Source organism: Symphalangus syndactylus, chromosome 9 (genome assembly GCF_028878055.3).
Source record: "Symphalangus syndactylus isolate Jambi chromosome 9, NHGRI_mSymSyn1-v2.1_pri, whole genome shotgun sequence".
In the NCBI taxonomy this organism is placed as follows: Eukaryota; Metazoa; Chordata; class Mammalia; order Primates; family Hylobatidae; genus Symphalangus; species Symphalangus syndactylus.
In genome coordinates this window covers 136,297,579-136,314,465 of record NC_072431.2, presented here as the reverse complement: position 1 = coordinate 136,314,465, position 16,887 = coordinate 136,297,579, and the positions used below count along the sequence as shown (strand labels likewise).

The 16,887-nt window shown below is 34.6% G+C and overlaps 1 protein-coding gene across 23 annotated transcripts in view; it reads right to left on the bottom strand.

Annotated features, from left to right (window-relative positions):
* The window catches only part of RFX3 (regulatory factor X3), a 322,024-nt gene that overhangs the window by 272,302 nt on the left and 32,835 nt on the right, over window positions 1–16,887 (bottom strand). For 7 of the 23 annotated variants that reach the window (XR_010113770.1, XR_010113771.1, XM_063609884.1 and 4 more), the window contains exons 2-4: window positions 15,876–16,014; window positions 8,168–8,235; window positions 6,824–6,873 (exon numbers count right to left, since the gene is read on the bottom strand). The exons of 11 other annotated variants lie outside the window; for them this stretch is intronic. Coding sequence is in view for 3 of the 12 variants with exons in the window: in XM_063609885.1 (XP_063465955.1) it covers window positions 6,824–6,873; window positions 8,168–8,211 (94 nt within the window). In the remaining 9 variants the exon portion in view is untranslated. 5 more of the 23 variants (XM_063609885.1, XM_063609894.1, XM_063609899.1 and 2 more) reach the window with 3 other exon arrangements.

Here is a 16,887-nt window from a genome sequence, read left to right as displayed (position 1 = left end):
AAAATAATTGGACAGCTACACAAAGATGCACATACATGCCAAAATACTGTATAGGATACCACCCAAATGTCTACGCAGAGAACTGTTTAAATACATGATACATACATACAATGCTAATAAAGTACAAAATTTTATTCATTACCATTAAAAGATGTTCAAAATATGAGTGTGAAAGTAAAAAAACAAATGGTATGACCCAATTTTCATAATAAACTTTGATTTGTAGGAGAAAAGAGCGCATACACACACAAGCAGAAGCACACCCAAGAGTGCCAGAGTGAGCACATATGCACTCACAGAGAAATCCCGAGAAGACATGACAATAATGCTCAAGCAGATATGTAGTCATCTGTGAGCTTAAGAATATATATATTTTTACTTTCTTTGTACGTTTCTATATTTTCTGAATGCTTCTCATTAAGCATATACAAACTTTTATAATTGCAATTTAATAAAATTGTTTTCACTTAAAATAATGTCAACTGTCATAAGCATGAACAGGTTCTGTGAACTTTGAATGTTAATTACGTTTAATGTAAAATATTGCCCAAAAAGCAGCTGATATGGATACTGAATGAAGATTTACATTTTATTCCTTTTTCAAATGATGGATTCAATATCATAAAACCCTCATAGTTGTTTCTATTCACATGTATTAGAATTGGGAATTTATTTTAAAATGTCACTTAAAAATAAAAATGAAACAGATATGTGTAAGTGTTACAAGATACACTTATGCTAAGTGTGCCATATTATATGTCTTCGAATAACTTGCATATGTAAGGGCCTAGAGACCTTGATTCTATAACTGAAAAAAAAACCCTGCATCACTTGGTATGTCCACTTGGGAGCTTATTAACTTATGCTTATTATTTACACAGTATAATGGGAATTCTCAATTAGTCTATGCGTAAACTATCCACAACCAATCTTCCTTTTGAGTTTAGCCATTGTACCAAGAGTATAAGCAGTTTAAGCTATTTGCTTCATAGATCTCTCAGCTGTTTATTTTGTATTATGCCAGGATTTACCAAAAACAAATACTTAAAATCAATTATTCCACTTGGATAGTGGATGGGCAGGCAAGTGGGCAGCTACTACTCTCAGGGCTGAGCCTGAGTATCACACCCAGATACACCACTAGCCGACCCCCAAACAGGAGACTTTGGGAAATGTTTAGGGTCATTTTAGTTGTCACAATGATGCAGGGAGGGGAGTGATTCTAATGCCATTTTGGCCCAGAGATGCCAAATATGCTGCAACATGGGGTACCCCACCAAGATATGTCCAATCTATAACAATAGTGTCCCTGTTGAGACAGGTACCATTTTCTTGCTCAATGTTGTATTTCCAGACTACTGCATAACAGGTATTAAATAAATATTTGTTGAATAAAACCAAAATATACAATTTACGGCACTGAACGAGACACAGATAATACAAAGGAGGGAAAAGAAGTGACAACAGAGAAACCAGATTCTACCTCTACCTAAGACAGGCCATAGTGGCCAGGGTCTGTTATACTTAGGGGAACTCTATAATCAGACACATTAATACCTAAGATACTTATAAAAGCACAATAATTCACACTCAAATCCAGATTATAGATATCCAGGTGTATGCTTTCCTCTATTAGTAAAGATCAGCAACTGTGTCAGTTGAAGACATACATACCAGTGCCAATCTTGCCGTGGCAACACTGTAGTTTAAGAGTACGGTTTCTGGAGTAAACTGCCGGGTTTGAGTCTGATTTTATACATGCATTACCTGAGTAAATCACTTGATAACTTAACATACTATTTAGAAACTTGGCAATTTACCTCATGTCTTCTACTATAAGCCTTCTCATCTACAAAACGGAGTAATGAAACAGGTTCACCACCGCCTACTCTAAATCTATGGGACAGATATATTACACAACTAAAAATTTTTTTAATTTGGGGAAGTAATACCAAATATATATAACACCCCAGGTAGGGCAGCAACTCATAATCATACACACTAATGTTCCTGTAGCAAAAAATAATGTTCCAGATGCAGGATATATAAAGACCCTTACATAGCTTCATCTCACTTAGTTCAGGTTTTTCAGCCAAATTAGTTTGCTATAAACATAGGAAACCATTTTCAAACCCTTTGAATTTCAGAAATGAATATAAAAGATCATGGATCACCTACTTCCCTCGGAGACAGCACGTAAAAATTAAATGAGTTCATATAAGGTGCTTACCCCAGTGCCTGGCACACAACTAGCACTTAAATACTAGTTATTGTTATGAAATGTTAGCTAGCTAGTGTATGAAATACAAGACAATACAAGGTAGCTAAAGGAGTCAGTAGACTTACAGAGAAGGAGGTGGGTAAGGATGAGTAGTGGTCAGAGGGACCTAAGATAACTACACTAACTAAAAGAAAACAAAATGAGAGTTGATTAACCATAAACTGCAAGACAATAATGTATCTGCCACATTGAACTCTTAAGTACACATCTACTTCCTTTTGATAGATGGGAGTTTCTCCAGAAGGTAGTATCTGAAAACATTTAGTATTTTCTACTTCACATGTGGTTTTCTACTTACAACTCTATGTAGCTTTCTTACTAAAAGCAGATCAAGTTTTTGAAGATTTTTAATCAAGGTAGGACCCAAACTGGTTTCTCCCTAAGGTAATAAAGCAATTAAGTTTTTGTTGCCTACCACAGAATATAGTAAAATCTGGGCAGTAAAATAGTAAACAAAGGCTGGGTGAGTGGCTCAACCTTTAATCCAAACCCTTTGGGAGGCCAAAGAGGAAGGCTCACTTGAGGACAGGAGTTCAAGACCAGCCTGAGCAACATAGGGAGACCCCCCCACCACCTCTACCAAAAAAAAAAAAAAAAAAAAAAGCTGGGCATGGTGACACACCTCTAGTCCTAGCTACTTGGGAGGCTAAGGCAGGAGGCTGGAGCGGGAAGACTGCTGGAGCCAGGGAGTTCAAGGCTTCAGTGAACTATGATGGTATCACCGCACTCCAGTCTGGGAAACAGAGCAAGAGCCTGTCTCAAAACAAAATTAATTAAATTAATAGTAAATGCAAAAAATAAAAATAAAAAACATACTGAATACCATTTCCCCTTGGAAATCACTGGAGTTAAATCTGCCCCTATATCACCTCCCTGCTCTATTGGTTTTTCCTAACCCAATCTACTGAAGAAACTTTTACATTTATATAAGAAATGAATGAAACTATTACTTCTGAAGCACTATTCTGTGCCAGGCACTGGATTACGCACTTTGCGTAAGTCCTTTACTTAATTTTCACAAGTCTTCAAGGTAACGATTAATGTCTTCATATTACCTAAGAATATTGAATTAGTGAGTGAACCAACAGTCAAACTCAGGTTTGATTGACTCAAAAAACCATGAGCTGCTTACACTAGACCACTCTGCCAAAGGATACTGCTTCATTCTCACATTGTTGACTAATTTTTTGCTTCCCTCTGTATTTGTTATCAATTATTTTTAAAGTGTACATAGTAGGAATTTGTAATCTCTCTCAGAATAAAAGAATTTTAGTTCTTACTATAATCCCAAATTTGAAATTAACTTGTAATTTTTATCTTAGTTTATCTCTGAAAAACAATTTAAAATGTGCAAAAATTACATGCATCATCTTTAGTTATAAGAGAATATTCATAAATATATAGCAATACATTTCCAAGCAATTAGCATCAGAATTATAATCAAAGAACTTTAAACCTGGTAAAGACTTTAATAATAATAGATATTGGCTGAGAGCAGTGGCTCACACCTGTAATCCCAACACTTTGGGAGGCCGAGGTGGCGGATCACCTGAAGTCGGGAGTTCAAGACCAGCCTGACCAACGTGGAGAAACCCCGTCTCTACTAAAAATACAAAATTAGTCAGGCATGGTGGCACATGCCTGTAAACCCAGCTACTCGGGAGGCTGAGGCAGGGGAATCGCTTGAACCCAGGAGGCGGAGGTTGAAGTGAGCCGAGATCATCCCACTGCACTCCAGCCTGAGCAACAAAAGCGAAACTCCGTCTCAAACCAAAAAAAAGAATAATACAGATATTATTTAGATGAATTACTAACTATTCTGGTCTTAAAAGATTTTTGTGGGGTATGACCTACCAAATACCCCTCTATACCCTACTCCAGAGCCCAGTGAACTTTTAGGGACTGTCTTCTTTATGACAAATAAAAATCACCCTTTCTAAAAGCTTTCAAGGCAACAAGTTATGGCTCTCTTTAACATATTATGCTGCTTTTATCGATTTTAGCTGGGAGTATGGAACAAAGAGTAAAGAGAAATACAAAAAAATTTGAAAACTAATTTTAAGTTCTTTCCCCTCCTTTCCTATACAAAATAGTTTCCATGGTTCCAGTCTTTTCTCACTGCTGTCAATACCCATTTTTTCTGCCCTTTTCAGTGTCTCTCCAACTGTTTTATGTCCAGAATAAACTATGGACAAAATAATGAAACTTTATTAGTTCAGAGTGTTTAGTTTAGTACTGTAAACTAAAAGCTCAAAGACCAAGTTAAAGAAAAATAATAATCACCAGCTTTTGAATATTAAACTCCAGATTCATGCTCATATCCAGAAGTACAAAATTGCTAATACATATTCAATTTGTAGAATGCTATGATTTGAGTCTAAACAATTAACTTTGTGTGATTAACTTCTAACCCTTATTAAATGTTATCATGTTTTTGATGGGCCCCTGATACGATTTATTTTCTATGTGCACATAAGTAATTTCATAGGCTGTTACAGTAAGATTTAAATGCACATTTGGGTAAAGTGGAAACATATTTTGGAACTCATTATTATCAAAGACTCTAGAATTCTACAATATGAAGAAGGAGCCATTTCTAGAAACTATTACCATTACTCATAAATGCTATCATAACCTAGAATTTTCTTTCTTTTTTTAATAGAGACAGGCTCTCCCTGTGTTGCCCAGGCTGGTCTCCAATTCCTGGGCTCAAGGGATCCTTCTACCTTGACATCCCAAAGTGCTGAGATTACAGGCACAAGCCACCATGCCCGGCCTAGAATTTTCAAAGTTCTATAAACAGACAATAGTTTATGGATATTACTTTTAACAATCAATGTACTTAATTAAATACCATGCTTGGGGTTATGAAATTCAAGGAATATTTTAAGTTGTACAAAGAATGAGGATATTTACTAATGTTACTTTATGCCCAAGACATGCTATGTTTAATACGGATAGTTTCTATTTTGATTTTTACAATGTTTCACATTTATATTTTTAAAACTATACTACTCTTTAAAGACCAATTGTTATTGGCCCTGGTAAAAGGTTAGTAACTTGTATATCCTGTGTACAGTATTAAGTCAGTAAATATTAGTTGGAAAGCAATAAAAGGAAACCGCCAAGAGTCTAATTCTTATTTCTATATCCATGATGCCATTAGAAAAAGCAGCATATAACTTTGATCATCACTTCTAGCAACTGCAATAACAAAAAGAGAGGTATAATTTACTACTCTAATTTACAGTCCTTCTACCTAGGAAAGCAATATAGAGAGCAGCTTTGAAACCCTGTCTCCCAATGAAGTACTACTCAGAGTCCTAATTTAAAAAGAGACAAAAATGGACCTGCTCTGCTTCCAATTATCCCTCCAAAGGTGTCCCCTGAAAATTCAAATTATTAAAAATAGGATTTAAAAATTATTAATAGAGTAGATACAAATACTAGAGTAAGAGTCAAAAGATCTGGAAAATTGTTTCTTGACCTTTCTATCTCAGTTTCCTCATCCTAAATTTGGAAACAATTCCTTCCCCATATAACTTACTGTTGGGAAAAGCTAAATAAGATGCTACACACCAAAGAACTTTGTAAAGCATGACCTTTGTGTAGCATGACCTATGAAAATATGAGGCATATTATAATTACTGTTCTATAGGCTAGGCAATATTTTAAAATAAACGGGCTTCTTTTCCTACCACTCCCGTTCCCAAGATACTTCCTTACTTCACATACTACAAAGGAGTTTAATGTTATCAAAATGAAAAGAGGTCCAAAAATAAAATTAAAAGAGGAAAAGAGGGAAGGAGAAACACATATAAAATTGTTCTCTGCTGCTTCTGTCAGATAATTTAAGATAAGCTCATTTCCTATTACTTTACCAAGAGAAGGACTTCACCAACACATCTATTGATTAATTTCCTCTAAACTATTTTTGATAAGTTTGTAAGCACTTTTAATAAAAGTATACTATGGAAATGCTTTTCTCCAAATCCATAAAAAGATTCACAATTATTAGGTATAATATCAACGTCCATAGTCAGATATCTTCAATCATGAAAACTGAGTGATAAGGGAAAAGAATGTCCAACTGGTTTGTTTGACACAGACAACTCAAATGGTTTGAGAAATATAATAAAACTGTAATTATTTCCTAGGAAAACTACTTAAAAGAGTTGGTACTAAGTCCCTTTAAATATACTACCTATGATAAAGATTATTGTAACTCTGAAATTGTAACTTCTACACATAAATGCAATTACTAACTATAAATAATGTTGTCAAGGCCTTAGACACAAAACTACTCAATTTCTCTTTCAACGTTATATCCATAAAATTGTAGAAAATGCATAGGGGAATTTTTGATGTACCTTACAAAGGACTTACGCAGAACCACAAGTTTGAAATGGAGGTTACAGCTTATTTCTCTTGAGCTTTGTCTCTCAACTAGCAGATTGAGTGTTTATCTTCCCAAAGAAACTAAAGAGTATCCTCCACGGCCACTAAAACAAAGACCATATATCAAATTGAAATAAGGAGTACCTTGTTCCCTGTGAAGACTGATGGATTCTATTTCATCATCACATCTTTGACTGAAACAATATGAACACAATTTTTAGAACTTAGAAATTAAAGTGTAGTATTTAAAGATAAATTATTAACACTTTTCAAAAATTTACTAGATTATATATGCTTACAAAAAAGTAAACCACATGATTATTTTTAAATAATACCAATTTTAATAATATAAGCTTCATTTATTAAAAATTAAGAAACATTCAAATAGCAATGTTTGATCATCCTCAATGGGCTGGCAATTGCATTTCAACTCTTTGGAAAGGTAAGGAAGTAATTTGGATGCAAACATAACCTCAAAGACCAATGATGATGACCGCTTACAAGTACTCACAGACACTATGCCTATCCCTCTGACACCCTTCCCACCTATCCACCCCACCCTGACTCCTGCTTTTTTCACCTTTCTGAATGCCAGTGGACGGCCTCTCTTTAAAGTACTGTTTGTAGTGGAAGCAGAAGTTCACACAAACAAGCTGCTGCATCTTTCTACATAACAAAACGATTATTGAGTAGTCGAGTAGGGGAATTATGACATCAGCAGTATATTAACCAATTACTCTACCAAATACTTAGTATCTACTGATAAGCATGCTATTGTATCATTGGCTAAATTTCATAAAGTCAACTATTATTTTTCTACCTTTAATTGAAACTTACTTTGATATAGGCTTAATGCTTAGTCTATGAAACCACTATGAAAATATATGTAGCATATACACTTATTTGACTGCCATTTTAGAATTACAAACCCATACATTACGCAGGGTCGCATATGGGTATCAAAGGACAGGAAAAGACTAACCAATGAGTCTCATATTTGTGCTCTCAAACCACTCTGAGGAATGCCTGAAAATTTTACATTATTGCAATTCCAGTGCTCTTTCTTTATTGTTCCTCTATAAACTCTGTGTGTCAGTTATGACTTCAAAATGCAGCATGACCTTAATCCTACCTGGGGCAGGTTTGGTTGGGATGGGAAGTTGGTAGGTGGAAAGGAAGGAATTCTCTTGTGGTTTTTACGGCACCACAGAAAGCTAGGTTAACTGAAGCATTTAAAATATAAACTGAAAACACATAACTATGTACATAATACTGTTTTCTTGAAAACATATATAGTAGTGATGGAAAATAAAGTTCTTCACCATATTAACTATTGCCAACCATCAAGAAAGGAAAAACACCAAAATATGAAAAAAGAAAATTACTATTGAAAAAATTCAGACATGAGACTCCATATATGACATCTCAAAATACTCTGTATTATGTACACACAGTTCATTATTTATAAAGAACATGTGTTCAAATTACCTCATATTCCTTCCATGAGCCAAACTCAACGTATTCTCTACCATAAAATGCCAGAATGACCAAGTGGCCTAAAATATTAAAAGCAAGAACAATTAGTTCACATTAAAAATGAATTTTTTGGTATGTAGAAGCCATGTGACTATTTAAAATTATTAAGTTTATAGATGAGTATTAATTATATTAATTACATAACTGGATTATTTTAGAAGTATTTCTTCACATGAATGCACTGATATTTTTAGATGTTTCTGATTTAGCCAAAAAAGATACTGTTTTTGATTTTACATGAGAGAATTTTTAGTTTTCAAAGAACTATAATTCAAAGAATCATCATAGTATTGTAGTAATAAGAAATATAAATTAGGGGAAATCTCAGAAAAAGCATTCTTTAAAAGAATATGTGCTTTTAAACTGTGAAGATGAGAGAGCAAACAATTCTGAAAATCACCCTGCTAATTTCTTGTAGAGAAGCAAAAGTTGGAATGACTTAGCAGCTTACATGCATTTGCTCATTCCTTAAAAATAATTTAGTTTTATAGAAATTTTTAAAAGAAAGATCTTTTGTTCAAGGAAGGAGAATACACAAGCTATTTTTAAACTAATGATCTTTATTGGCTAATAAAGTAAATGTGGAGTAGCAATGATATACAAACATACTTACATGTATGTGTTTATGTACGTTCCCTAAATTTGGCCCATGATATCAGAGATCAACTTATTACAAAGTATATCTGATAATTTAGTTAACTATAAAAAGCATCGTAGTTACCTGGCATGATTTGGCTTTACCTTTTTTCTTTAAAGGTAAAGGTGACATTAAGTGACAGTTGCCATAAATTTTTATATTGCTCCATTAGACATGGAAAAATAACAAAGCAAACAGGCACAGCTGAGTATATATGAATAGGCAACAGTCTAAATACACATATTTGGGATTACTTGAAGAAGACAAGACAAGGATCACTAAAACAATCACAGGTGTTTGCTGCGTATTTAGGTGATAAACCAAATACATCGAAAATGCAATAATCTACAATAATCAACACACTTGGATTCTCAAAAAGAACTTGGCAATTTTAACCATATTATTATGTTTTCTTACTTTACTCTCAGTATATTTTCTGACATGAGGCCTTATTTGTAGTACACATATATTATTAACTAAGCAACTACACAATACTTCTTAACAATTTTGAGCAACATGAGTCAAACATATCTGCAGTTATAAATGTTTATAATTCAACCTACTCCATTACTTCTAATCCTTTTCTCCTACTACCTTTCCCTATATATACCTTGTAAATATCAAGTGAAAAATTTAGGCCGGTCTACAGTCACCTGTGTTCTTTACTTCTTTCCAAATAGATTACAAATAAAACCTATTCTTTGAACATATCTCTCACTGTTTCCTATCTCATTGCGAGCAAAAACCACAATTGCTTAGGATCTCTTTGTTTTTTATGATTACAACTTCCTCAGTTACACCAGTTTACTGATGATACAAATTTTTGTCACTCATCTTAACTTTAAAATCCAATTCATTTCTTAAAAGTTCCTTCTTGTATATTATTCAATTATTCATTTAAGAAAGACTAGTTGTTTGGTATCACACACACAAAAATTAAATATATAATACAGTCCCCCCACACTAATAGTTGACAGATGACCATGCTAATCGATGCTGTCTACCTACCATCCAAAGTGCTACATTGGCCTCACCCACAAGACCATATTTTCCTTGTTTCTTTCTATATTCAACAATGACTTTATTTTCATCTCTGACACAACTATTCAAAATATCTATTCTGCCCTTCAAAATTTATTGAGTCAGTACTAGATGCTTGGCAATGTGCTAGGAGGTAATTAGGTGCTGGGGGATATAATGGTGAGCAAAACATGGCTATTCTACATTCAGGTCCCATTCTACCGACTCCCAAATACTGTCCTACTTTCTCAGTGGCTCCATAATTCTCCTGAAACTCAGTGATCTTTCATCTTTTTACACTCGCCTTTTCTCATACCCCATAACTAATAGTAAATAAGCTCTGCTCATTTGTCACTCATGTCAGATGTCCCTTCCAGCACAACCATGAGACTCAAGCGCGACGGCCCATTGCCCTTGGGCCACACCCTTCAGAGAGCTTGCTTTGGCCCTCTGGCCAGGTACCTCCTTGGGAGGCAAGAAGTCTGCACAGCCCAGGGCCATGCTCCCTGAATCCTTCAGACCTTCAGCACATTCCCAGTACCCCAAATTCCCATGCAAAGTTCTTGACTATACTCCTCATGACAGATGGAGATTCAGGCATACTCAACTCTAGGCCTACGGGGTAGACAAAGGGTCAGCTCTCCCTTTGCCACTATGCTCTAGAACAGAACTGCTAAAAAAAATCTGAGAATTCTAAGTGCTCATTTATCTCATTATAAAGCTGCTTCTGGTCAAGTTAGGAGGTCATAGGAGGTTTGATTTAACCATTTCTTTACTGATATGCAACATTTAAGTATGGAGAAACATAGTGAATGAGCTTTCATTTGTATTCTTGCTCTTATTGGTGTTGGGGTGGGCCTGATTCCCCACATCCTACTTACAAGGATAGTTTTCCAGCCTGAATCTTCATTATAACTCATCAAATAATAACAATATTATTATCATAGTAGTAGTAGTCATAAATGTTGTATTGATAATAACTTACTGAGAGTCCTAGCATGGTGCCAGGCATCTAACCTGTATTAGGCTCTTTCACACCCTCAGTAATATTTACAACCCCACTGGCTAGTTGTTACCTACATCTTATCCATGAACTGAAAGTAAAAGACTAGCAGAAAAAGGATTTCAACCAAAGTCTTTCTCAATTAAAAGCCCAAGTTCTGTACCATATGCTTCCTTTCAGATGATTGAGAGAGGTTCCCGACTTCAGATCCACTCTGCTATCTATCCTACACAGATGTGCCAGATTAATCTCCCTAAAGGGCCACTTTCATCTTAACATGTGATCCATTTTTAAAAAATATACACTGGGCCAGGCACAGTGGCTCACACCTGTAATTCCAGCACTTTGGGAGGCCGAGGCGGGCAGATCACGAGGTCAGGAGATCCAGACCATTCTGGCTAACACGGTGAAACCCCATCTCTACTAAAAACACAAAAAATTATCCGGGCAGGGTGGCACGCGCCTGTAGTCCCAGCTACTCAAGAGGCTGAGGCAGGAGAATGGTGTGAACCCAGGAGGCGGAGCTTGCAGTGAGCCGAGATGGCGCCACTGCACTCCAGCCTGGGTGACAGAGCGAGACTCGTCTCAAAAAAAAAAAAAAAAAAAAAAAAAAAAAAAAAAATATATATATATATATACACACACACACACACACATATATATACACACACACACATATATACACACACACACACTGGCTGGTTATCCTATAAACTTAGTTAAGGTCCAAATCCTAAGCCATTTCCTTTCCAGTCCATCTGCTTCACAATTTCCCAACAAACTCTTCAAACTCTTTATACCAAAATCATACTTGCCTCTATGCCATCATATGCTTAACCTCTTCCTCACAGCCAATGTGCCTCCAAAACAACCTTTTAAGATCCATGTCCTGCTTTACCTCATCTCTGAAGGTTTCCCTAACCACTCAAGCCCATAACCCTTTTTCTTTCCATTTTTCTATATCCCCATAATACTGATAGTCTTGAACCAGTCAAGAAGTAATTAACCTATGTACTAAGTATGATGAGAGCCACAAAAGATATCACGTATCTTCTGACTTCAAATCACTTTGTGGAATTAATCTAGTTGGAAGACACTACAGAAAAAAAGACTGGTAAAGTGGCTCTAGAGACAGAGCACCTGGCTGAAAATTCTGCCTCAATCATATGTTTGAATAGACTCTGGTGTTAAATTTGCATAGTACAGTAACAAGCAGCAGTTCTTTTGTGATAAGCAGAGTTGTTGACCTGGAACCCCTTGAGATCTTAAATTTTTTGAGAATCCCAAAGAACTTTTGATGGGATGTGTTATATCCAGTCATGTGCTGATAAATGTTTAAAACCAACATACCACTCTTTCCCTCCCCACCAAAAAAAGTCAGATTTGTGATTGCTACTAATTTCCATGCTGTGTATACTTCTGGAATGGCTACTTTTCAAGCTAGAAATGTGACATTCTGAATGCAGAATTAAGAAGTGATGAGCAACAGTGGCTCTCTCCAGCTAGTAAGGCTTCAGTAAATCATAGTTGTATCTATCTATACCCATCTTATTAGAAAATAAAACAGAGAAATATAATAAACATTCATTAATTTAAAATAATAGTAATCATTCTATGTTAATATTTTTTAATTATAAAATAATCTAAATTTTCCAAAATAAAATTCGGTAAGTATGGAACTGCTGTACGTTTTTATAAAATCCATTAATGTCTTGCTTAACAGAAGATGGATTCTCACATCTAGTTCTGCACTCAATCTGCTGTTTTGTCTGAAGTTATGAAGAAAATGCAGCCTCACACAGACAGGGAATTGAAAAAGGGCCTCCAGGGGTCTTCTATTCACACTTTGAGAAGCATTTATATATAGTGTACAGTTTGCATAAAAGATTTTGGTGTTAAAAGACCTTACCAATAGTGAGTGTCTGGACAAGTTTGGTAGTTTAATCAGTTTTTCTCGCCTAGTAATTATATATCAATATGAAGAATTCTAACTTTAAATTGCCCTGAAAAGAAAGTCCAAACTATTTCATATGTTTATGTATTTACATATGTATGCATATTAATGTATATGTATATATATTATACTTTCCCCATTCAACCATTCAAAGTGCTCAGAATATCAAGGAAAAAAAGATAACCATAAAGCAAGAACTTCTCCATTTTTAGGAAAAAAAATTCTATGTAGCAAGAAAATTTATGAAGCTAATGTATGAATCTTCCCTGAGCTAGACATAATATGCAATTAAGCATAAAAGGTAAAATTATGTTCTACATTTCTACAAGTGGTCAACTGTACTGTACCATCCATAAGTCAGACATTGCACCACACAAAATAAATCAGAATTACATATTCATTGATGTAAAAAAATGGCAGCAATCAATAGAATATATTTTAACTCTGAAATTTAACATTTCTGGATTTATTTTTGGCAGTATTTAATTCTTTAAAATGACATTAAATGGCTTAATAATATGCATACATAAATTGTACTAAAAAAAAAATCACTGATTTAAAATGTGCAGAACAATAGAATCAGCTAGTGGTTTTAACTGAAAGACTGTATCTCATAACTATATCTGGGTAAGTACTGTTTCCCCTGGCTCTGAAAGTATCACTTTAGCCTGGTTTTCTTCCCACTCTTAAAATATCAAGGCAATGTTAAGTATGTTCTGTGCCTCTTCCTTTCATTAATCTTAGGCTGGATTTACCCTCCTTAAAGAATTGAAATAGGATAGCCACTACCTAAACCAGTTTAATCACACTAGACTAGCTACTTCAAACCATTATTACATTTCAAACCACTTCTATTCTTTTAAAAATATTACCTTCTAATTAAATTAAATGCCTTTATGGTCACTTAAGCAACAACAGAATATATTCAAACGTAAACCATATTTTGTAAATCAATGATAAGCACATTAAATAGTTTTAAGGGGTGGGCCAAAAAGTGCCAAAGGTAATCAAACTTTTATGTGACTCCACTGTTGCCTTACTTCTTCTAAGCAGAAGCTATATTCATTTTTAGTTCTCTTATATCAACATGGTAAGGTGCTTACACAAGCCCCGGCAGTTTAGTCACTTCTGCTCTTACAGATTTTTACACGGAAAAAAATTTTAAAGAGAGGTTGTTTAATACGAGCCTCATTGTATATATTTACTAAAATAACTAAACTTGTTCTATTAATGAAATTTTACTCTTTGTGCAAAGTAATAAGTATTTCATCTTAGTGCATTTTTTTTCTATTATTCCTCCTGTAATCTTTAAAGATCCTGCCCTAAGATTGAAATCTGAATGAGAGGTCATTTCATAAAAGTTTAAAGAATTCTTAATCACTTACCAATACTGAAAATGACTTAATATATAGTACATAACATTCCTCTTTGAAAACAATTTTGTTTCTGATTGTCTACTGCCATGTTACTATTTTCAGCTGCTACCCTCTCCTGCAAAACTCTCCTCATATCCTATACCACAAAGACTAAGCCAGAAAGATGAAAATAAGAATACTGGCTTCCACAGTTCGAGTACTAATTCTGTACTATCATGTTAAGCTCTCTCTATACGCTTATCTCATTTTCCCTTTCACTTTATCTTTCATTTTAAACCCCTATAGAGTAGGTAATATTCCCATTTTTACATTAAAAATCTGGGATCAAGGCAGTTAACGAACTTATTTAAGGATAATTAGCTATCAAATGACAAAACCAGGATTTGAACTCTGGTTTCTCTTATTTAAAAGAACTCACATTTTTCCCTAACAATTTTGCAAGCTAACATACATCATGCAAGATGCATCAGATTAAAAAAATTAAGCTAAAGAAGTAAGTCAAAGATACTTGTGTATGTGGAACTGGCATACAACTGTCTCACACAGCGTACTTTGCATCTTTGTGGAAATTTCACAGATCCATGCAAGTACTACAACAAGCCTTCTATTAATGTTGTGACAGTCCTGACAAAAATCTACATTCAAGATTAGCTGCAGGAGATAATCTTCCCACCAATCTGCTTCATACTGAACCTCGGTTTGTGTCTTCAAGAGTGAGCTGTGATTTGATACTCACAGGCTGATCTACAGTGTTTATGCCATACCTCATGATGTGAAATATAGGGACAGTCTTGAAATGTTACAATATGTACCAAGTCAGGCTACTTAACTGCTAAACTACAATCAGAATAACTCATAGGCAGTACTATTCTATAAAGTGCTACAGTCACTATGTAAGTCACAATACTATATAACAAAGTAAACAGAAATATTTTGAAGGTGACAAGTGCCACAAGGAATTCTTTTCTAAATAAGCAAACAATTTAATGTTCTGAAAGTGATGCCCAAATTTAAATATTAAATTCACAGTGGCTCCAGTGGATTATTAAAGGATAAAGAAAAAAACTGATAACCTCGTGGTGAAACTTCCAAAAACTAGAGTTTTGCCTGGTAAAGGCAGTATTTACATTGAAGTGGAGCTGTAACTCATCACTTAGCAGGAAAAAGATTCTTTGGTGAAGTCATGCTGATCTCTCGAACTATGATGCCTCATAATAAGGTCCCCTCGTAGGAACTAGTACGATATCAGATGGGTGTATAAAAATATCTCAATGGGAAATGCCACTGTGGGCACTATTATAGGAATATGAAAGAATACACCACTTAATCACTGATAAACACCTCTACCTCAAGCAAATGTGTTACAAAAAAAATTGCTTACACTATACCATTTACTTGTTCTATGCCATATTGCTTAAAGAGGCTGATTTTACCTTTAGCTGAAGCTGTGTATTTTCTAATCTGTTTAGGGCAGCTGTCAAGTAATCAGAGTAAGCAGTGCCATTTTAATAAGGAAGTCTTTTAATGAAATATAATAGGTCACAAATACCTAATTTCTGCTCTTTACTGTAATTGCCAGTCTTTACTATAACTGCCACTTTAACAATCTTTTCCAAATGCTGCCACAAAAGACGAACAAATCAAGGGTATTAGCATGTGTGTATATTTACAGCTTATTGCTGTCAAAGACTGTAGTTCCAACTCCAGCAGCTATATGAGGATCTGATTCTTTTGATGGAAGCATCTTGTTTCAGGTTGTGAATGTATCTGAATTAATCTCCTTTTCATGTCTACATTAGCAATCACACACTAAAGGACACAAAGGAGAAAAGTTACAGCACAATATCACACTCTTAGTATCACCGATACTTTTACTGTCACTGTAAAGGATTATATATTTTAACGCTTTACTCTTCTTTAATAAATTCTGTGCTCCACTACTTATTAGTTCCTAATTTCAAAAAATGTTGTTCATATACAGGTCAAATACCTGTTTTCTTAGATAAATTTTAAGTTTATTATAATCATCAGTTTTATAGGAACATCATTTAAATCACATAAAACTACAAAGGGCTGCTGCAAAATTAAATAGAGGATCACAACAAGAGTGAGAAAACACAAATATAAATTTTTTATTTTTAAAAAGCATGACTATTTTGCTATAGTACACTTTTAAGTTGTTGATAAACTCTTTAAAAATACTTCCCTGAAAACTTCTTTACATGATATCCTTTTTTTGTTGCTGTTATTTTGGGTATATTATTTGTAAGCAGTAGCTGTTTAAATTTGGTACTATTATTGCTATTTTAATACCATAAGTCCTGTGCACAAACAGTAGTAGTTTTATAAGAAGGTTGCCCATTTTTGAAAGGCTAAGCTTTCCCAAATCAAACTAGCTTACCGTGAAAAGAAAACCATGACAACTGTTTGTACCTCTTGCTTTATTATTACATCCGGCCTGGTCACTCTTAGAAATTCAATCTATTATGGTTGCTAGGAGTCTGTTGCTGTGCAACCTAAAAGGGTATGCTGTGCTTTCAGGCTACGGAGTGCTAATAAACCTGTAGGCTTCCCTCTATGGGTCCAACCAGTGTGTTTAAAGGGCTTAATACTTTTCAGGAGTGATTGGCCTACAATTCAAGACACATCCTATTAAAAACAAGTCACACTGAGAGATTTCTA